The following is a 23,353-nucleotide window of genomic DNA, read 5'->3' as shown; positions in this document are numbered from 1 at the left end:
CGGGAGCGAGTTGGTTAATTTTTTTAAAGGGGGGTTGGTATTTGTCGATTGGGGAATCTCAGCAAAGAGGATTGAGAGTTTCTTGCAAACTCTCACTCTGGCTACAGAAAAGCGTGATGAAAACTCTTATACTCCTATCTCCATAGTAGTCACAGTGTTTATTTTCTAGTTTCCCAATGCTTTTAGGTAATATTGCACAAACAATAATAATTACTAGTATTTAATTCTCCTCCAGATTCTATGGGGATTCTTTTGTTTACCACACTGTTCTTAAGACCGATTAAAATAAAATCATTTGACAGAAAAATCTGGTTTTGATTCAGGAGGCTGACTGAAATTAGTGTTCTTTCTGAACTTACACCTCAAATCTATGGGTAACTTTTTAAAAAACCCGTGAACAAACAATAAAATGGAGACAATTCTATTTGAAAACTCAAACAGAATATTGAAAACATTTAATAGAAAAAAGCTCAATGTTTTCTACAGAATGAAAATGCTCAGTCTTTTCCTATAGATATTTAAAGCAAGGAATCCCATTTTTCATTAATATTTGTTAAGCCTACGTAGCAGCTTCTGGATGTAGTTATTTGTGCAGGACCAAAGTGAAGCCTAGGACACAAAAATAGGGATTCAACTAAATTGTTTGCAGCTGTTTTTCAAAAAAAGACTACATACACATAAAATAGAATTACACATTTTAATCTGATTGACATGGAGGAAGTAGGAGGACATGAAATTTAGTTTTAGCTCTGCTTTATGCATAACCAGATGCTCCTTTTCTAAAAAGTATAGTGAGATTTTAAAAACCAAATTTTATAAGAATACTTCAGGAAACCATACTTGTGTAATCCAGGAAATACACTATTTGCAGAATAGGAAAATCATCATGGGCAACAAAAGATTAAAACAAAAGAAAGAACCAGGGTTCTGAGCCATTCTAAGGTGAGTATATCTGCAGAAATAGTATAAATGCTCTTGACTGGCTGCTATGGAAACATGCTAATGAAGACTGGTCCATGTCTTATACTTTTTTCTTAACATGTTTCTTTGGAAAAATGGCAACATTGGCTGGGAGTGAAGCTGTCTTTTTAGACCCCCAGCTTATTGGCCTGGGTGAGAACAACTTTGAGAACTGGCATGAAAGCAGAGGTCTCACTGAAGTTGCTGGTACTAACTATGTGGGTATGGATGGCCAATCCTTCTGAGTAGTTTCGTGTTTCGATGCTCCTTGCAATGCTGTGTAAACCATTGGTGATTGTTGGTGAAAGCTGAAATAAAGGTGGAACCAAGAGAAAGAATTAAATTAAGGGAGAATTTCCCATGAGACTCTCTATAAACATTAAACCCAGATATTTAAGTGGAGCTTGACATAAACATTATAAAAAATGTATAAACCATTCAGTGTTTCTAGAAATAGTTTGTCGGACCAAGTGACAGTTAAGTTATAAAGCAGAACCATGACAAAATGATTTATGTAAAGAAGTTACTTATGAATTATATATGCATAATAAGCCAGGTATTTTCTTTTTTTTTTTTTGTCTTTTTCCGTGTCCGGCAACGGATCGCAACCCTCAGTGTTGCCCCCGTACCGGACCGGGGACCGGCAACGGGATTGCAACCCTCGGTGCTGCTCCCGCGCCTCGCTCAGCCAGTGAGCGGGAACCGGTCTGTATGTGGGATCCAAACCCTCGGGCGGGAGCGCCGCCATGCTTCCCAAGCGGCGCACCATCCAGTCAGTGCGCCACCGGGCCGGCCCCAAAGCCAGGTATTTTCTTATACAAAAGCAGCCAGGTTTCCTCCCCCAAGTTGAACTGCTAACGTCTCTCTCTCCACTTAAGAGTTTTAATTCTCCTACCAACCAGTTGCAAAAAAAATAAAAAGTTTTAATTCTTCAGTTATTTTATTTTATTGTACTGTATTAGCGTGGTGCTAAGAACACCAAGGTCAAGGGTTTGGATCCCCTTCACAGCCAGCCACTGGGAAAAAAAAAAAAAAAAGAAAAAAGAAAACTATCTACAATAAAGACCCTGAATTTCTGGTCCACTTTCATTAGTAGGGCAACCGGCCTGACCACATACTCAATTTACAATTCTTAACTGCTTTTTATAATCCTGTCATCTTTCAAAACCATAAAACCTGTAGTTTTTTCCCATGTCATTACTTGGCATACATGTCCATAATTAAGAAAAAAGATTTTATTCTGAATCAGTCCATGGACCACACCACTTCCACTGTTATATCATCTTCCTTTGGTTTGGTTCTCATGGAGAAATGGTTATTTTTATCTGATGGTATTGGGTGTGGGGAATGGGGTAGAGGAATGTTGAAATGCAAAAATATAAAGTCCCAGTTCTTTTTTTCCTCTCCTATCCTAGTGCTTTCATTAATAAAACAAAACAATTCTAGAAAGGAATGGAGGAATGGGGACAAGAGAACAGACACAGTGCACCGACTCCTTGTTACAGCACACTGCTCATCTTATGGCTACGTTTGGTGTTGCTTCTGTACAACAGCAGTTCTAGAAGAAAAGGATAAGTAGTCTTAGACTATGCGAAAGATTATAGATTTCATCTCTGGAAAAGAGGCAGAGAAATCTGCCTACTCTCTGATTCCTTGATTCACATACAAAACGAAAAGCAGGTCAGTTACTATCAGGCCAATACAGGCTAGTTTGTATTTCTGTTTGTTATAAGAAGGGTTAAAATTTCTCTCTCTCTCTCTCTCCCTACACACACATTCTGTCCTATCTCCTCATACCCAGTGAATGATTTCTGATTTAGACAGAGAAAAGCCCATTCTGTAATTGTCATGACAATTTCGCCTCCAAAAGTATTTGAGAGTGCTGATAAGACACTTATTTTACTTGCGACTAGGAATAAAAGATTATCACAAATCAGTCTTTTTCCCCAAAACTTACTGTCTGTTCCCTAAGTTTATCATATAGAAACTCCAAACGTTTGCTGGCATCATCTAGCTTCCTCTTGGTTTGCTGCAGAAGAAGAAAACAGATGTTATAGTTGAACATTAACTTTTAACCTGCCCTATCTCATTCCACTAAACCTTACACTCAAGCCGTTGAACAGCTTCATTTTATAAAAAAATGGAGACAAGTATGACCAGGAAACTTGAACAGATGATTAGAACAGAGATCAGTAATCTATTAAGGGTCGGATGGGGAGAAGATGAGACTTCCTTCCAGTGTACAAAATGGGGTAATGACTGGATTTCATGTGGATTGCAAAATCACTTGACAAGGCATGTGCATGAACAATTGCGCTACATTCACAAGCACCTGGAGACAACAATGGGTCAGTGTAGTAGAAAAGAAGGTCTGAGTATAGTTATTGCAGATTATGGATATTAGGAGGCATACATATAGGTGAACTGTGGAATCTTGTTTCAACCTTTCAAAAATACCACTTGTACACTTAGTCACATTTGGTATGCTTAATCCTGCCTCTTTCTGAACCTTTAAAGCACCAGAGGGGCAACAAAAAAGAAAATTATCTTCTAGTGACTTAAGATTACTGAGGCAAGTAATCTTAATTAAAGGTCTTAAAATTACAATGTGATTAACTTAACGATCTACATCATACAACAGACTTAGAGGTGACATAGTTTTTGATATTTATTGAATGTCTACTATATGCCATGTGGGGAACACAGCTGTGTATCATGGAGCTCATATTCTATTGGGTGGGAAAAGATACTAAATAAACAATACATATAGTATGTCAGATGGTGATAAGTGCTATGCAGTAAAATAGAGTAAGGGGGCTGGAAGTATTGGGGGATGGGGGTAGTAAAGAGGCCCGATGCTAATGGGACACTTGAGCAGAGGCCTTGAGTAAGTGAGGAAGTGAGTGATGCAGATGTGTGGCAGAAGAATTACAGGCAGAAGGAGCAGCAAGTACAAAGTCCCTGATGTTGAGGTGCTTTTGGTGTGTTTGAAGAAAGAATGCCAAAGTGTTTGAAGGAGGAGAAGAGTTGAGGCCATCAAGGATAACATTTCATACTAAGTTGCAGGGCAAAATTACTTTGTTCTATTTGGACAAAACTAAAGTGAAAAAAAAAAAGAATAAATTTATGCTATAAAAACTATTCCAATTATTTATTAAGATGGACTTTTGTGGAAAGGAATTCTTACAATCCCTGCTCAAAGCTAATCCCATCTAGCTACAAACAGGAGCGCTAGCTTAAGTGGGCAGGGGCAGCTGGGCAGGATATCAGAACTTCTCCCCCAACTAATTACAGGAATTATAGGAACAGTTTGCCTTTTGCAGTTCTCCTTCTTTTGTGGGCTCCTGGGTACCCAAAAGGAAGATAGCATGATGACACAGAAGAGATTAAACAAAATTTTATTGTGCTGGGCCATGTATTTTGTATCTTCTTAACCTCTCTATAGTGACTCATGCCTGAAGGACTGGAGTTTTGCCACATTATTAGGACTCCTCCATTTCAGAATGACTGCGGCCTCTCTATTTAGGGGTGTGCAACAGGAGACAGTGTATATCTGGTTGTAAGTTTCACTTGCTCTCTTGTTTCTAGCTTGGTCTTTCCATCACTCTCAGAATGCCAGGGCTAAGGTTAATGTTAACCCTCTGCTTTCCTGACGCTTTCAGTACAGGCAATTGCTTTCCACAAGATGAGCAGAAGGCTGCACATATTAATATTCAATGTCTGATGAAACAACAAATCCAGAGCTGTTTTTCCAAGCAAAGTGGTCAATGGCTAAATAAATATATTCAATATTTGTTTACAGAAATGAAATTTCATTTAGAACAACACTGGCTTTGTTGACTTTTTGTTGTTGCCAACATACAAGCATCCTCTGAGTTCACTAAGTAAAATCAGTTGCTTTAACTGTAAATATGACTCCAATATCCAAAACGTTTAACTATCTTTAAGATCTTTGGAAAGTTACAGAAGACAGTTGATCTACTTTTAAAAGCTTCTCAGAAAGAAATCCCAAATTTGAGTTTCTTTCATACCACTTGTGTGCCAAACATGAGGTTTGCTGATGAGAAGCAGTACAGACTGGTGGTAAAGAGCACGAATTTTGGAGCCAGATTGTATGGGTTTGAATGCCGGCTCTGAACTTAGGTGTTATTCAACTGTTCTTTGCCTTAATTTCCTCAATTGAAAATAAAAATGACAGATCTACCTACCATGGATTATTGTGAGGATTACGTATATTTATATAAAAAAAGATATAAAAAGCAATTAAGTATATTTCTATGTGAAATACAAACTATATAAGTGCGAGCTTTATTACTTTTGTACAAACTTTATAGAAATATATTGTGTGAGACTTCAAACAATAATTATAAAAGAGCTCCATAAAGGATTATTTTAATTAAGCAAGATGTGAGAAAAAATACATACAGGGTCAGTGGCTGAAGAAAGGCAGCGCTGAATAAGATCCTCAAATGTGGTCTTCAGAATGAGGTGCTCATCTGGAATAGGTTTCTTGGTGATTTTTTCTGTTGGCAAAGACTGCACATGCTGGAAGAAATAATATCAAAAACTGACCAGAAATGACCAGAAGTTACCTTATACACAAAGTCCTGAATTTACATGGTAAGGAGAAACCAACAACATTGTAGATATGCCTATTCAAAATCACATGAAAATTTAACATGTGAAATAACTTTGGATAAGTGAAAATGAAAACCAGATATCCAGAAGATACAGGCACTCCTCCTATAACTTGGATTATCATAAACAGGATTAGATATAAAGTAATCGATTAATTAGGGAACATATGCTGGACATTAATATGTCTGATTGGCAGTAAACCAGTGCCAGCAGAAAGTTTTTAAAAGACATTGGAAAACATGTTGGCTGGTTACAGTGGCTGCTTGCTCTGCTTGTTGGGTCATTTTCGTTTATCCTGGCATTCTTCAATTTTTTGTTTTATTCTTAGAGATTGTTATGAGGCTATTCTCAAAACTGTAAGATTAAGCCAAAGATTAAGATACATGAAATAGCTTGCTCTGCTTGTTGGGTCATTTTCGTTTATCCTGGCATTCTTCAATTTTTTGTTTTATTATTAGAGATTGTTATGAGGCTATTCTCAAAACTGTAAGATTAAGCCAAAGATTAAGATACATGAAATAATAATATTGCTGAGTGTATAGATGGAATAACAAAGAAGAAACATTTATTAGTTCATTTATTCATTCAAAAATAATGGGGCAATTATGTACCAGGTACTGGCTATGGATTGGTGAGCCAAAAGAGAAATAATCTCAGCCATCAGAGAGTTTATAGGCTAATGAAAAAAAGACAAAGTTTAAAAATGTCATAAATGTATGTAAAATAGCAACTGTGGTAAGTTAGCAATTAGTGGAACCAAAAGACACTACAATGGATTTGACAGAAGGAAAGGGGGGGCTATCTTCAGGAAATTATATCAAAAGGATAAATGTATTAACCAGTGAGATGGGGAAGGAAAAGCACTCCAGACAGAAGGAATAATGGAAAAAAAAAAAAAAAAAAGTGGGGGGACTAAAAGGAGGCTAGTGAGGCTGGAGCAGAGAGAAAGCAAGAAGGAGTATGAGCTGAGGCCTTCCAGACAATGTTAAATATGTTGGTCTTTATCCTGAGAACAACAAGAAGCTGAAATGTTTTAAGCAAAGAGGAGACAAGCCTAAACTAGAGATGGATCAAAGTACTCGTAGATACTGGCAGACTAGTTAGGAGGCTCCTGTACTGGTGAAGACCAGAGATGAAGGTAGCATAGGCCAGAGCAGAAATGTAGAGAAGAAAAGGATTCAAGAAATATTTTAGAGTAAAGCAACAAGGTTTGGGGATAAATTTGAAATAGAGGTTAAAAAGAAAAAACTATAAAGATGATTTCCAGGTTTTTGACTGTATTCAACAGAAAAGATTATGATGTCCTTCACTGAAACAGAAAACAATTGAAAGATTAGGTTTGGGAGGAAGAAAATGAATTAGGTTTGAACATGTTGAGGCTCAGGTGCCTCTGAGACATCCAAGGCAGCTGGAAATAAGGCCTGGTTGAACACTATGCATCTCTCCCTTTCAAACTGAGGTTCTGGTCTAGATAAGTATAACACGAGAGCCAATGTATAAACAAAAGTGAATGAATGGCTGAGTAGTTTCCCAAAATAACAAAGACCTGTAATCATAGGAAAAAAACCCAAAAAAACCATTATTTATAATTTACATTTATATTTTTGTGGAAAGAAGCAAGTCTTCCCATCTTCATCAAAACATTTATTGTTATAATGCAACTTTTAATATATGAAAGTTCTTTCGGCATGAGTATTTTTTAATTGCAAAGCATTCTCTTGTGATAGAGATACAATGTTTACAAATTTGACTTCCATGAATCAAAGACAAAAACAGAACTAGTTTTTTTACTTGGGCAGGAGTTCATTTCATCTTCTAATGTTGAACTTTGATACAAGCTCTTTCTATGAATAGGTCAAAATATTTATCTTTGTATATCTAAGTTTATTACATGGAAATCTGTTAGATTTTTCAACATCTAGGACTGTGCCAACTAGCTGTTTGTGTGTGAAAAGCAAGTAAAAATGTATATATCCATCTGAAGATAAGACTATATTATTAGCTTTTATATACACACGTTAAAATAAGAGAAAACTTTCAGAAACAGCTTTCGCTTAGCAGCCTTAGATGCAGAGATGATTCAAACAATCTTAAAATGTGCTTACTAACTAGGTCAAGTGAAATATTAGAATTGCCAAGTTATAGTAAACATACATTATCAAATATATAACCCTGTTCTAGAAAGTTTATATATGGTCATGTACTGGAAAAATAATATACATATATGATTGATTTTTTAAAATGTGTTATCATTTTTTGTTTAGTTTGCTTACATTGAAACCAAATGTAGAAATTCATTATAATGGTATAATCATAAAAGTTAACATATTAAAGAAAATGTACCAAAAAAAGCCATCTTCCCATCCCACTTCCACAGATTTACTGTTACCTGGATGGTATTTCCAATAGGAGCCCCGGGGGCACCTTCCATATTGGGCTTTGAGAAAGACGGTGGCATGCCTGTTTGACCAAGAGGTTGCTGCATGCCATGGAAGGGCTGGCCACCTGGAAGATGTATATGTGGGAATGAAGCTTGGCATGACAGTGGTACTGGAGCTGAAGGTTGTTGCTGCAGCATCTGTGACTGGGGGTCACCCAAAGGGTTCATGATTGGCGATGTGATGGGAACAGGAGGCATGAAGCTTTCAGCCATCTTTTAAAAGTTGGAAATAAAAGACACCAAGAGTAAGAATTAAAAGGACAGCAACATTTCCTTAGCTTTAAATAAAGGAGTTAGACTAGCACATGGCCAAATAACTTTTTAATACTAGTAGAATACTTTTTTCAAATGCAATTTTATACAGAATTCTAGTAACTGTAGAGCTTATCTATCTAACAGGAATGGGAAGTTCAAACCCGGACTTCTCAGTCTCCCCTTGCTCTCTCATACTTACCCCCAACAAAGGGGAGCCAAAGCCATTGTATTTTTGAAAGAGGATGTCAAGTCTGGAGATTTATATCTAGCAATACTGAAATCAGATGAGCCACGCGCATGCACGTGCACGTGTGTTTAATGTGATCAGGATGGATTACCCTTTTCCTAGATCACTAAGTAAATTACTTGGCAATTCTATCCCACTAAAAGTAGAGTAGGTTTCTGATTATTACTAACCTAAACTATGGGTTTCCTTGCTCATTTAATGTCTTCCAATTTTATGTTATGGCCTCTCATTACTATATTTGGGAGAATGGGGTCACTGGGAATAAAAAAATAAGTAGAAAATGGCTTGGGAACAAGAATCTTACTTTGTGCTCCAACAGCTCTCAACAGTTACTGACGTCTAAAGAGTGCTCAGCAAGTTCCAGTCAAGAGGGTGGAATAGATGGTTCCCAGCATCACTCTCTCCCACAAATCAACCAATTTACAACTATAAAAATGTAACAGCAGCCAAGCTGGGGCCACTGGAGATCAGGAGAAGAGGAGGAGAAATCTATGGAGCTCATGAAGGCAGGAGAAATCATGATGAAAGAAAGAAAAAACTGCTCTGAGTGTTTCAGGCCGCAGTTGCTTTACAGCTGGAGCTGCTGAGCACATGGAGCAGGAGCTGGCAGAAGCTGCAGCTGTGCCCTTCAGATGGAGTTACTTGGAGGTAGTGGGGGAGAAGAGGGCCTTGGCAGACCCCAGGACAGCAAGACGACTAATAGAGTTCCCATGGACCAATGAAGGAGCGAGGAGCAAGAACAATTGGAAAAAGGGAGCCATTCAGAGGCCGGTGAGTCATTGCAAGGGACCGGCGCAGGGCCCGTCCCATGGCAAGTGTTTGAACCACGGGCAGTGGGAGAGACGGGCCCACCAGGAGAACACTGGGCCATAGCAAGGACAGCCGACCCACCCCCCAATCAGCACAGGACCACTCAGAGGAGACTGGTCAGGAATGCAGGATTGCATGAGGTGCAGTTTGATGAAAAAACTCAGGCCCAGATCAGAGTTTCTACACAACCCAGATCCACTGAGTCTCTGGAGAACCAGAAGTACCTATAAGGTCAATCATTAAACCCTGAGCTGCACAAAAAGCCTTCCCTAGGGAAACATCAGCAAAGCAGCAATTTAGCTCAACCACACAGATCAAGTACTGGTTCTCACAGGAAGTTCCCCTGTTTTAGAAGCAAAAGACAAAAAAATTAGTTCCGGCCCAGGCACACCACCAGCGCTTTGAGGCCTGCCTGGGAAGCAGACGCTTGGAGCCCGGACCGGACCCCACTCCCACATCCAGCCACACTGTGCCAGCACCTTGGGGCCCACCCAGGGACCTGAGGCATGGAGAAGGGGACCAGATATACCCCACAACCAGGCACACCGCCAGTGCCAAGGAGCATGCCAAAAACATCACCTCCATGTGGGTGGCCCACTACAGCCACCACAATAACCATGGCTGCCACAAAAGTGGGTAGATGCCACAACCATCACGCAGATGGTCTGTCACCCACTGGAGTGCACTGACACAAGGAGAGTCACCAGCAGAGATAAAGAAAAGAAGAGGATGTCTCTCTCCACAGAGCCCATTTCATAGTGACAGAAGAAGCATCTGCTCTATGATAATATTGGGGGACCTGATCATACCTTGCAGTGTTGGACAGATCATCTAGGCAACAAATCAACAGAGTAACCATTATTCTTTCAGAAGGAGAAAAGAAATCTAGGGTAATTAGAGGGGGCAGGGAGAGGGGGATGGAGACTGGACAAGGGTCATAAAGAATAATTACGATTTGTAACAATATATATGCTAGAAATATTGATTTGATCAACATATCTTAATGTTGAACCCCCAAAATATGTATAATTAATTTTGATTCAATAAATAAAATAAATTAAAATTAAAATAAATAACATGTTCAGCTAGAAGGCTATTTCTTCATGCACATTATATGTGATAGACAAAAAATCCAAAATATAATTGCCAAATTCATGATTACTGTTGGAACCCAAATACCAAAGTAGCTCCTAAAAAAAAAATCATTTGTGAAGCCTGAAATTTTGTTTCCTACTTTTTGAAAGTGATCTGTTGGGAATTTACAACTTGCCTTCTGAAAGGGCTTTATACCGCCATCATCAGAGCAAGGTTTTGACGATACTGTTTTCCACTTTTCCTTCACTCCATGGATTAGAAGATGCATGTTAAAATACACTCAAAATACATCAATCAGTAAGCTATGCCCTTAGAAGAATGAGTAAAGTGTGATGTGCTCCAAGTAGCTATGTGATTAACCTAACATCTGCAAGACACTGAGTGAACATCTTTTTCTAGTACCTTCTTCTTCTTGGGTACTCTGTTCAAAGCTGGAGGATCATTCCAACCATTCTGAGGACCTACAACAGATAATAGAGGATATTTTCCTTTAGATTTCTACAAGGAAGAAAATGAAATTGAATCCATCATCTAATACTCTGAAATTCTGCCTTAACCCTGAGATAACTGTCACAAAGGTTTTACCATCCAAATTGTGGGGATCACTGTAGAGCCCTGGATTCTCAAACTCATACCCAACAGTCACAAGGTCTTAGCTTAGTAAGCAGGATACTGTGATATTATTTCCATTTAAAGTGAAAGAGCTGTGCTAAATTTAAGTATGGTGAAGTCTTTATGTCGATACTAGTATATAATCTTCAAAGATCAGTTTATTGTACTCTCCTAATAAAGAAAAAATAAGTCAACTGAATCAGCTAAAGAAAAAAAAAGGCTTCTAATATATTCAACATACAAAAACCAATAAAAGTAGCGATCTCCTATTTGCTAACAGAATAATTCAACATAAGCAAATCATTCACAAATGCTAAACATGGTAGAAACACTGTTTTTAAAAAAAAAACAGATCCCAACTGCATAATATCAGTAATTTTTATTATCTCCGCTTTGGGAATTACTTATAAAGTATAAAAGGGCATTCAAATATCTGTTCTAGATTTTTTTTTATGCCATAAAAAAAATTCCAGGCTAGGAGCAAATATAAAATTAAGCTACTGTCAACTGTTGTAATTTTCCTCTCAAAAAACACATGCAAAAAACCCCCAAACCAAAAAACCCCCTGTCATCTCAAAGTAAAAAATGGGGCCGGCCCGGTGGCGCACTGCTACAGTGCGCCGCTTGGGAAGCGCGGCGGCACTCCCTCCGAGGGTTCGGATCCCACATACAGACCGGTTCCCGCTCACTGGCTGAGCAAGGTGCGGGTGCAGCGCCGAGTGTTGCGATCCCATTGCCGGTCCCGGTCCGGTACGAGCGCAACACTGAGGGTTGCGATCCGTTGCCGGACACGAAAAAAAGACAAAAAAAAAAAAATGGACATCAGTAGCAGAACTCATTAAGTATATTAAAGCCAATATCTTTAAAGAAAAAAGGAATAAAACATACTAGAAATAAGACAGGGTAATTTCTAAATCACAAGTATGTAAGTATTTTACATTTCACTAAGTATGAGTTTTGATCTTCTATTATGGAACGATACTTGCTAAAGAAATTTTTGTGTATGTACACATAAACATACACAAAAAAAACACTCCTCTTCCAATAAATTCAACATTCTTTCAATATTTTAACTTTTACTTGTTTAATTGATACACAAGATATTAAATAACAAAATTGCTTAGCACATCAAAGAACCTGTGATTCATGCATGATGTCACAGAAACTTAAAAATATAGATCTTCTCCCAACCACCATTTGCCTTGATTTTAAAAAAACAGAATAAATTTCTTACAAGTTTACTAGGAGGTAGAATGCCAAATAAGGCTCAAAATATTCAATAGTTAATCACAAAATGTGAAACTATAAGCTGCTAGCTATCTGCTTAACAAATTCTTTTTTTTTTTTTTTTTTGACACTGGCCAGAATTCGGATCTGAACCTGTGACCTTGGTATTCTAAGGTTGTGTTCTAGCCAGCTGAGCTTACTGGCCAGACCTGGTTAACCAATTCTTAAACTTCTGGTCATACTTAGATTAATCATTCAAATCTCCTCTATCACCCTCTAGTCTTACTAGTATCTACGACAATCTTCGTATAGTCGTTTTCTTTAGGTCTATATAAAATGCCTGCTGTGATTTAAATCTATTAGTCTCATCATATAAATTCAATCAGTTCTAAAATTTGATTCAATTAAGAAGACAAACAAAAAATCATAGTGATCAGATTTAGGATATCATCATCTTTGAAGTTCACATGCATTATTGTTAATGTCCATTCATTAATTGTATTCAATGATCCAAAGATTTCCAAAGGTGTATTTTACAACCAATTCACCTTCCAACATAGGTGCCTGGTCTTGGATAGACTGATTTTCTGCAGACAAAATGTAAAAGTTACTTAAATAATATTGTTGAACACATTCCAAACTATACTTCTCATTTTATAATTGTTTCTTTTCCCCCCATCAACCCCCAGGAAGAGCAAACCAATTTTACAAGGGAACAAAACTTACTTTTTAACAAAGTCACATGAAATGTCTTCTAAGAAAGTCATCAATTTTTGGGTAAAGTGAATTCATTTAAGTTGTGTCTGATCCAATTCCTGAATATCACTTTTTTCTTACTGTGGTAGTTGTCTTTTTTTAAGAGAAAATTTTATCCCTTCTATTTAAAATATGGTATTTCCCTAACTGTTTGCATGGACTGTTTTTCTACTACTTGGCCAATGAAGCTGAGTAATATCACTTGAGGGGACAACACTTCCTAACATAGTGTACCTAATGTGTCCTTTCTGGTATTATTCAAAGTTGTAAATCCGAATCAGCTGATGATCCTGTCAAAATGCGGATTTTAATTTATTAGGTATGGTGATAGGACCTGAGATTCTGTCTTTCCAGCCAGCTCCCAGGTGTTACCAATGCTGCTGGTCTGACACCCTCTCTAAGTGGTAGGGATTTAAAGAGAAATGGGAGGATTTCTACACTACATATGATAAACATGCCTGACAATCTCAGCAGGGTGATGGCATTTTTTTCACTGCTAGATTTGGAAGGCCCCAATGGTCTGCATTCTGGAGAAACTGTAATTTCTGGGGTTACACCATGAATATGAGAATAAATGAGAATAGGCCCAGCAACCATGTAACCATCTCATATGATCCTTTCTGTAAGAATATATGGATTTGCAGACTATTTAGCACGAGTCTCCCAGAAATCACTACTTCTCTTAAGAGAGCTGAAGTTTCTGGCAGTGGAGAAGAGGAAAACAGGCTGACAACTGTCAGATATTAAGAGTCAGACCAGGCGCAGCCTCAAATCAAAAGCATGCAGTAGAGGTACATCACACGCACATACAAGGGTACTTCAAAAAGTTGATGCAAAATAGAATTAACAGATAATACAAATCTTTCCATTCACTTTTTGAAGTACCTTCGTATAACTTACGTGAATTCAACTATCTTCCCTCGGTGAAGGAGGTTCCAAAAGCACACAGCATTTAAAACAGTGAGTTCAACTGAGTTTGAGCTCTAATCAAGAAGCACATGCTCCACAGAACTTGTGTGGTGGGAGAGGTAATCCCACAGCTTGAAATCTCACTGTGAGGAGTGTGTTTCTAATGTTTATTGAGAGATGTTTTTCATACAATATGGCTCCTCAACGCAAGCCAACCTCATCTAGAGTTTAACTGAAGAAGAGTGATGAAAGATAACCGTGATTTTCTATTTCTACCCTAAATGATGACTTTACAACTTTACAACCTAACTCTCCATGCAAAATGTGACTTCATAACACTGTAGTTAATAAATGCCTGGGAAGTCACTATGTGTGCATTACAACAAAGGACTAACGTGATTCCCAAGTACTGATGCACTCTCTAGCAACAGACTTCAGCTTCTGGTCTCAGGGGGCCAATTTATATTGCAAATCTAAAAGCAGTGAAAATACCTTGGGCTTGACCTCTTTGTCAGGGAGTAGTCTCAACAACACGCCGTCTTCCCCTGCCTCATGAGAGGGAGGTGCAGAAGGTGAGGACTGTTTTTCCTCTAATCTCTCATGGCAGTGACGTAAGCCTTGCGTATTAAAGCCTGGGAAGGTATCCTGATTTTACAAACTATTAACAGCACAAAGAAGTCTATGGAACAGTTTTCTTATAACCCCTTGGTAAAATGATAGCAAAGCTATAATGAAATCAAATTCAAAGTTAGACGTAAAACTGAAGCTAATCAGAACCAAGAAGACTCTCAACAGGAACATATGGTCAGTTAGTGAGCATGAATAACTTGAAGGGGTAAGGGTGGAGGCAAGGTCTGTTGAACAGAAGGTAACAGTTGTACAATAAACAAAGTCCCTCTCTCCCCAAATATATGCCTAGCTGACTCCTCCTGACCTCAAACCACATAATATATTTAGCCATGTTTTATTTCAGCCCAGATAATCCTTGTCCAAATCTTTTATTGATTTAATTTACAGTTTTGTCTCAGCTACAATTGTAGCCCTGAAAGCTTTTTGCTTTTATGGCTTTAAATAGATTATTTAAATGTGACTTTTTATAAACACAACTGAATTGACCTCTATTTTACAGATACCCTTTATTAATGACAGGAGGTAAAACAAGCTACATGAAGAACACGAATATCTACAGAAGACAGTACCATGGAGATTCATTACAGATGTGAAAAATGATATTCTTGGTCAACATTTTAAAAATCAATGAAGTATAGTCTAATCTTGAACACAAATATCTCACAAAACTGTGAAGAGGAGATAATCTCTCTTTTACTCTTTCAAAAAACTATAAAGTGGGGACAAATCTCTCTCTTACTCTTTTGAAACATGACATGACTTTAAGGGCATGAAAAAATGGCTCATGGTGTAATATTAAGAAAAAAGTAAGATGTAAAATTATGTGTACATTGTACATGTGTGTTTTATGATCCCAATTCTTTAAAAATGCATGCGCACAATGAGATACTACTTCACACCCACTAGGATGGCTATTATTAAAAACAGAAAATGCTGGCATGAATATGGAGAAACTGGAACCCTTGCATATTGCTGGTGGAAATGTAAAATAGTGCAGCTGCTGTGGAACCACAGTGAGGTGGTTCCTCAAAAAAAAAATTAAACATAGAATTACTATTTGATCTGGCTATTCCACTTCTGGGCATATACACAAAAGAACTGAAAGAAGGGACTCAAACATATTTTGTACACCCATGTTCATAGCAGCATTATGTACAATAGCCAAAATGCCAATCGGTAGATAAATGGATAAACAAAAAATGGTATATATAATTATTCAGCCTTAAAAAAGAAATTGATACATGCTACAACATGAATGAACCTTGAAGACATTACACCAAGTGAAATATTCATAGCAGCATTATGTACAATAGCCAAAATGCCAATCGGTAGATAAATGGATAAACAAAATATGGTATATATAATTATTCAGCCTTAAAAAAGAAATTGATACATGCTACAACATGAATGAACCTTGAAGACATTACACCAAGTGAAATAAGACAGACACAAAAGGAAAAATGTTGCATGACTCCACTTACATGAGGTACCTAGAAAAGTCAAATACATAGAGACAGAAAGTAGAACAGTGGTTACCAGAGGCTGGGGGGAATGGGAAGTTATTGTTTAATGCATATAGAATTTCAGTATGGAATGATGAAAAAGTTCTGTAGGTGAATATTGGTGGTGGCTGCACAAAGATGTGAATGTCTCTAATGCCACAGAACTGCATATGTTTAAACATGGTTAAAATGGTAAATTTTATATTGTGTATATTTCACCACAATAAAATTTTAATGCATGCATACATACACACATACTTATAAGTATGTATACATATGTATACATGTATATGAAAAGAATAAATAAACCTAAGTTAATAGTAGTTATATTTGGGTAGTAGAATTACAGGTAATTATTTTACAAGAGGTCTCAAAATAAGTTCATGGAAAAATTCATATTATCTTTTAATTCTATTTTTCCGCAAACTTTCTGAAGTAACCTCATATTTTTTATTCTAATTGGGTATTCAAAATACTTCTTACAGTGAAAAATTAATAAGAAATAAAGGGAAAATTAATTTAAAAAATGAATATGGCACAATACTGGATACTATTGAGCCTTATCCACCTTAGTGTAGAGATTAGTCCTCCACAGAATTTTTGGGGAAGGAAGAAACTGCTGGTCTCACATGCAAGGTGGAGCTGCACACCATCCTTACCCAAACCCACTTCTAACTGGGAACTTCTTAGGTATTTCTGCAGGAGTACAATGGTAGGATCTATGTACTGGCTAAGACACTTTCCAGTGAACTCAGAGAAAAATATTAGTGCAAATGGTATGGAGACTTTCAGCTAGAAGATAACTTGAGATGGAGAAAGAAGATCCTTGACAACCACATACCTTCCCTTTTTCTACAGCCTAGCACATCACGTTTTTTTAAAAAGGGACACAAAAATAAAAGTTAAGAAAAGACTTGAATTCTTGAAGTCATTTTCCAATGGCACAAGATAAACAGAATTATCCAAAGAAAAGTAAGAAAGGCTATCAAGTTCCTTTCCTGTATTTGAATGGTTAAAACCAGGTATTATAATTTTGAGATGGAGGTGCTCAGTTTCCCTGGTGTCAGGTTTCAGGCTGCTCCCCTGAGTCTTAGACCACTCCCCTAGGACTCAAGCCCCTCCTCTGAGTCCTGAGCTTACTGTTATTTGTTGCACCTATTTTCAGCACCAACACATAGAGATTGAGACCACAGGAGGCAGATTTATGTAATTCCAGGACTGAACATTCTCAGTAGAAAGGAGTTTATCCTATGAATGCCCTTCAACTAGAGGCACAAGAGAACACCCAGAATGTTTTAAGTGTATTTGGTGGAATCTGACCAATTAGCATGCTCCAAAGAGACCAACTGAGCACATGCAAGGCTTACATAACCTGTTGCATAACTGGGAACCACCCCTCAGTTGAATATTCATTAGACAACTTGAATATATATAAACAGCCAAACTATAAAAGTAGAATCCAGGAAGAAGGCGGGACTGTTGCTCATTGTCTCTGGAGCTAGCCAGGCCGCACTTCACCTGTGAGGTGTGTATTCTGCACCTTTTGATGTTAAATCTGCCTTTAATGTGCTGCTGCTCACTCTCTCAAGCCAGCCCACATTTTCCCTGTGAAGTGTATGTTTCTTATTCTTTATATTAAACCTCTTTTTGTTTTCTACTCTGACTCTGCTCTTGAATTCTTTCCTGTGGTGGAGTCAAGAGCCTGACAGAGGATGGGGTGGCTTGAGGTTGGCCATCTGACCTCCCCAGACCCTCTCATCTGGCATCAATCTGACTAAGGAATGTTTATGAAAATTAAAAAATTTTTTCAGAACACTGTTCCATGAATATATGCAGTATTATTGTCCTTCAAGACTTTTATATGAAGAAGTACAAGACTATATATGTAAATTAAATGTTCCATTGTTTAACAAAGTCAATAATGTTTTAACAGTCACAGCTTGATTATAGCTGGAAGGCCATTTTATCAGAAAATGATTTTTTGAGGAAAATTCTAGGGTCTTCATATTTGAAAGTGCTCTCCCTTAGAAGCAAGCACACATTAAACTAGGGAGAACAACAACAAAAAAACGAATAACAGGCAGTATCCCACTTATCCTAGACAGTAAAACAGGGAAAATGACCTGCCATCCTGTGCTGCCACCATGGAAATGATATTGCACTATCCTAATTCAGGCTGTTACCACTTCATAACTAGAACTGGGAGAGAGCCTGTTTTCCTGGCCTCTGATTGATTATTCTGCCCTGCTGCTCACAATCTATCCTGTAAGGCCTCCTCCAGATTAATCTCCATCAAGTACCACTTTGACTGCACCACTCAGCAATTCAAAAAACCTTCACTAGAACCTTTTTTCTTATTATAAAGTATAAAATTCTTGCCCCGGCACTGAAGACTTTCCAAAGTTTGGCCCAAATACAAATTTTGTGTTCTAACTTAGAGCTATTTGCTATACACTAGAAACATACTATCTTTTTCTGCCTCCCTACCTCTGTCTGAGATCATTCTTTTTTTTTTTTTTTAATTTTACTTTGTCAATATACAATGTGAGATCATTCAGATTGTAGACTAAACAGGTACTCATTAAGAATTTACTGAATTAATACTTTGCTGGTTGCAATGTTAGTTTCTCTGAGCCCTGGGCACATAATTTTGTGGTTCACTAATAGAGGGCTTGAAAATCTGTATGTCTGTCTGAAATTATCCACTGGACAACTGGAATTTCTCAATCCTGAAATAAATCATGATCTAATACATATTAAACAAAGACAAAATTTTCAGTCACAATTAGTTATACAACCTAAGCAAGATTTTTAGGAAATTCAAAAATAAAACATGCTGAAGTGTAACTGTTAATTAAAATATAAGGGATTATTAACATGCAAGAGGTAACAAAGCAGCTAGGCGTAGTGCATGCCAAATACTGAAAAATGTGTTTGGCTTCTTTTTCCTATTAGTCATTGCTTCTCAGTCAGGTTAGAACATTCTGTTACTTTGTATATAAACAAAGACCAATCTCATGGCCAAATGTACTTTTACTTAAGGAGAAAAATACGCCCATGAAATTGTTTTAGATTATAAAGTAACAAATGCTAGATAATTTTTGTAATTCTAATGCTGATTGTTTCCCATCACTCACTTCAAGACTAGACTACATGCTACAGAATAATGAACCTGGGCTTTGAAGACTGAGAGGCCTGGGTTTGTGTCTCAACTTGGAGATTATCACTGTGCAATCCTGAGAAAATTATATAACTCTAAGAAACTCAGTTTCGTCATCTGTAATTTTTTAAAAAACTATTATTCCTATTTCTCAGGATTGTAAGATTTATATAAAAAAATATATATATATATACATACACATATATATGTATATATATGTGTATGTATATATATATAAAAAACAAGTGCTAGAACATGTTCAATGCTAGCTAATAAATGTTGATTCCCTTTGCTACTTCCCTGCACTTTTTGAGTGGGGATTTACTTAAGCCTATGCTACCTCTTTCACTCAAGAACTCTATTACCCAACTGTTCAGAGTGGATACCATCTTCACTCATCCAGGTTTAAGAAGGTAATATTTGGAACTCTACAAATGAATTAGCACTCCTCTCTAAAATATTGAACTATTGAAGCATCTATAGTATATTACTGAAATTTTACTTGTGTAGTAAAGCATGATGCATATAGTATACGTGTGTGTGTCACTTTTGGTGCTTTTGACTTAGAAGGTGGAAGATGTGTATAATTCTGGGATCTATCCATAAGACTTTAAAACTAGTAACGTTTAAAAAATGTTTTATATATCCATATTATTAAGGCATATTATTAGAAAAGAATACTTCCACAATAGATCCTATTTTACGATAAATGCTTTCATTAATTAAAGCTACTCTTAGCACATAAAAGGAGAAAAATATATACTGGGCTCCCCCGAAACAATGTAAGTACTAGAAGTAAAGCAAGTCTCACTTCATCTTTTTGCCCCTGTAGTTATAATCTGAAAAGGAACTACTTTTCAACAAAATGCACAGAGCTCTAAATGTGAATGAGGTTTTCTATAATCACAACTAACTTTTTAAAAAAGTGCTTGTTATATACTAGTCATTGTCCCTAAATGTATTAATGAATTAATGCATTCAATCTTCTTAATAAGTATATGAGCAGGTACTATTATTCTCTGAAGAAACTGAAGCTTAAAGAAGTTAAAAATTTACTTGAGATCACATAATTAGAAAGCAGTGAAGTGGGGATACAAACCCAGGCAATCTTACTCCAAAGCCTGAATTTTTTTTTTTTTTTTTTGTAGCTGGCCAGTATGGGGATCCAAACCCTTGATGTTGGTGTTGTAACACTGTGCTCTGTAAAGCCTACATTCTTAACTACTACGTAACTGATTCTAAACCCTATCTGATTCACTGACATTTTTTTTTTTATAATACATACTTTTGAGGCTCCTTTTACTATCTCGAAGTGAAAATCAGATTATCTACCTGCTTTTAAAAAATTAACATAATGTTCTAACTGTAATATAAAAAAGCAATAAAATGAATTTATAAAATGTGCACTTCACCACCATAAAAAAATGACAGGTCAGTGAGGTGATGGATATGTTAATTAGCTTGATTTAATCATTCTACACTGTATGCATATATCAAAACATCACACTATACCCCATAAATGTATATAATTATGATTTGTCAATAAAAAATAATATGAATAAAAAATGTGTATTTCACTATAGAAGTTTATAAAATTATGATTTTAATTAGAAATGTTCAGGAATAACTACACTAGTAAACAAAAAAAATAAAAAGGCCTAGAATTTCCCAAAATGCCTGAGAGAGCAGTATTACCTAAGGAAGAAAAACTGCACTTGTCAACACTGACTTTCTACTGTTTTACAGGTTTTCCTTTTGGGTTAAGTTAACCCTGGGTGGAGTGTGACACTGGCTTTTAGAGTGTGGGGTAGTGGGGGTAGGTCTAGAACATGAAGCTGAAACATTCCCACGGGGTTGGTTGATTGATAAGACAATCTTCAGGGACTAATCACGCCTCTTTCACCGTTCCCCAGAAAAACCCATCCGTCCTTTCATCCTGGTATTCCTGCCTATGGGAACGGGGGTGTCCAGAGTAGCTGCACACCTGAATCCCCTGGGGCAGTACAGTTATATTCAAGCCCAAGACTCTGCCCTGCTCAGATGGCCAGATGCCACTCCCAGGGTTTCTGAGTCAAGAGTTCTGGCTGGAGCTTGAGAATTCACATTTCCAACCAGCCCCCAGGATGCCAATGGTCTGGGGCCACCCTCTGCATGACACTGACCTGGGAATTTTGTTAAGTGACATGGGAGGTTTGTCATCTTTTTTTTTTTTTTTCCTTTTTGTCTTTTTTCGTGACCGGCAACGGATCGCAACCCTCAGTGTTGTGCCTGTACTGGACTGGGACGGCAACGGGATCGCAACCCTCGGTGTTGCGCCCACACCTCACTCAGCCAGTGAGTGGGAACCGGTCTGTAAGTGGGATCCGAACCCTCGGCGGGAGCGCCACCGCGCTCCCAAGCGGCGCACTGTAGCAGTGCGCCACCGGGTCGGCCCAGCCACAAATAATTTTAAAAATGGAAATCTTCTCAATAAGAACACAGAGCATACCTTTGTTCAAGATATTAGTGTCAAGTAAAGAAATTAGTATCAATTAAATCTGAATCCAGCTACCACATATCTTGTCAACTAATTTCTTACCACTTATTTTAAGATCAATGGCAGATTATATAAACTATTACCCTTTTGAAGCTCTAAAGAGTTCTTCATTTAGCATCTAAAGTTCTTTATGGGAGAATTACACTTTTAGAAATAGTTTTAGAATCTGTTATTAAAACTCAATCAGCCCCTCATATTATCCAGTTTACAAAGTTAGAAATAATACCCCTCCATCCACCCATCTATTCATGAAAAAATAACGGAGGGAGCCAAACCAAATCCCTTTCAAGTGCAGACCTGTTCTTTGGGATGCAGGCAGCTCACTGGCAGCAGGTAGTATACCTGTTGTTCCAGGAGGTAGTGCATAAGCTGAAGATGATGATGGAGCTCCTGGTCCGCCATGCTGGAAGGATGCTCCAGAGGAGGGGGGAGGAGGGAAAGAAGCAGTAGGGCTGGAGGTAGGTGAAGAGGCCTGGTGCTGTGCTGCATATAGCTGAGACGGCCCAGAATAGGAAGAAGCAGAAGATATGTAAGGGGTGTTAGGGTAAGCGTTTGAAGCAGGAGGAGCAACAGGGTGCTGAGGTCGATACATTGCTGACCCCCCTGTTCCGAAGGAATACTGCTGGGCTGGTTGATAAGCTACACCAAGGAGAAGAAACAGAAATTTTGATTAGTTACAAGTTTATTCAGACAGCAACAGAAAACCAAAAAGTTACTTCATTGTATGCAAATGATTTTACTCATTCTTCTCATAATGATAAGTTACAGCCAAAAATTAACACTTAGAATATGTTGTTTTTGAGGCTCAGATGTCCTAAATGTACTTAAAAGCATTTCCAATATCTGAACATTGTCATCGCCAGATTGTTGTTGGTTATGAAAATCTTCGAATCATCAGACCCAAGAACTGTGAGACAGACCTTTTTCTGAGACTTTTCCTATTCCTGTGAAAAGACTACAGGGACACTGCTGTAGGCTGGATGCCCCCCAACGTCACTGAGGCTTAATTCCCACTGTTAACTGTTGAGGGTCGGAAATCTTACTCTGGTAATTGAAAGGTGAGGCCTTGAAGAGGTGATTGGATTGTAAGACCATGCTGTAGTGAATGAATAATGGTGGTCAGGGGCATAGTTCTGAGGGCTTTAAAAGAGTACATGAGAGGTTAATCCCTCTCTGTTCCACCATTTTCTTTTTTTTTTTTTTTTCCTTTTTGTCTTTTTTACTGACCGGTAACAGGATCGCAACCCTCGGTGTCACGCCCGCACCGCGCTCAGCCAGCGAGCGGGAACCAGTCTCCACATGGGATCCGAACCCTCGGCGGGAGCGCCGCCACGCTCCCAAGTGGCGCACTCTCCAGTGCGCCACTGGGCCGGCCCTGTTCCACCATTTTCTGCCACATGAGACCCCTAGGTGAATGTTGCCACCACCAAGACCCTCACCAGATGTATTCCCTAGACTTCAGACTTCCCAGCCTCAGAAACTGTAAGCAATAAATTTTGTTTTCTTAAAAATTACCCAGTTCCAAATATTTTGTTATAAGCAACACAAATGGACTAATACAGACACCAACTAACCA

At 37.8% G+C, this 23,353-nt stretch overlaps 1 protein-coding gene across 1 annotated transcript in view; it reads right to left on the bottom strand.

Moving 5' to 3' along the window:
- Nucleotides 1-683: 683 nt before the first annotated feature.
- Nucleotides 684-23,353, bottom strand: part of SEC31A (SEC31 homolog A (S. cerevisiae)) — an 85,122-nt gene continuing 62,452 nt past the window's right edge. The window contains exons 24-30 of the mRNA XM_008581443.1: nucleotides 22,075-22,416; nucleotides 12,833-12,871; nucleotides 10,848-10,906; nucleotides 7,988-8,251; nucleotides 5,386-5,505; nucleotides 2,918-2,989; nucleotides 684-1,268 (exon numbers count right to left, since the gene is read on the bottom strand). Of these exons, the coding sequence (XP_008579665.1) occupies nucleotides 1,089-1,268; nucleotides 2,918-2,989; nucleotides 5,386-5,505; nucleotides 7,988-8,251; nucleotides 10,848-10,906; nucleotides 12,833-12,871; nucleotides 22,075-22,416 (1,076 nt within the window). The 3' untranslated portion in view covers nucleotides 684-1,088. The remainder of the gene's footprint in view (nucleotides 1,269-2,917; nucleotides 2,990-5,385; nucleotides 5,506-7,987; nucleotides 8,252-10,847; nucleotides 10,907-12,832; nucleotides 12,872-22,074; nucleotides 22,417-23,353) is intronic.

Source organism: Galeopterus variegatus, unplaced genomic scaffold (assembly GCF_000696425.1).
Source record: "Galeopterus variegatus unplaced genomic scaffold, G_variegatus-3.0.2 Scaffold2357, whole genome shotgun sequence".
Classification (NCBI taxonomy): Eukaryota; Metazoa; Chordata; class Mammalia; order Dermoptera; family Cynocephalidae; genus Galeopterus; species Galeopterus variegatus.
This window is presented reverse-complemented; position numbering and strand designations above follow the sequence as displayed.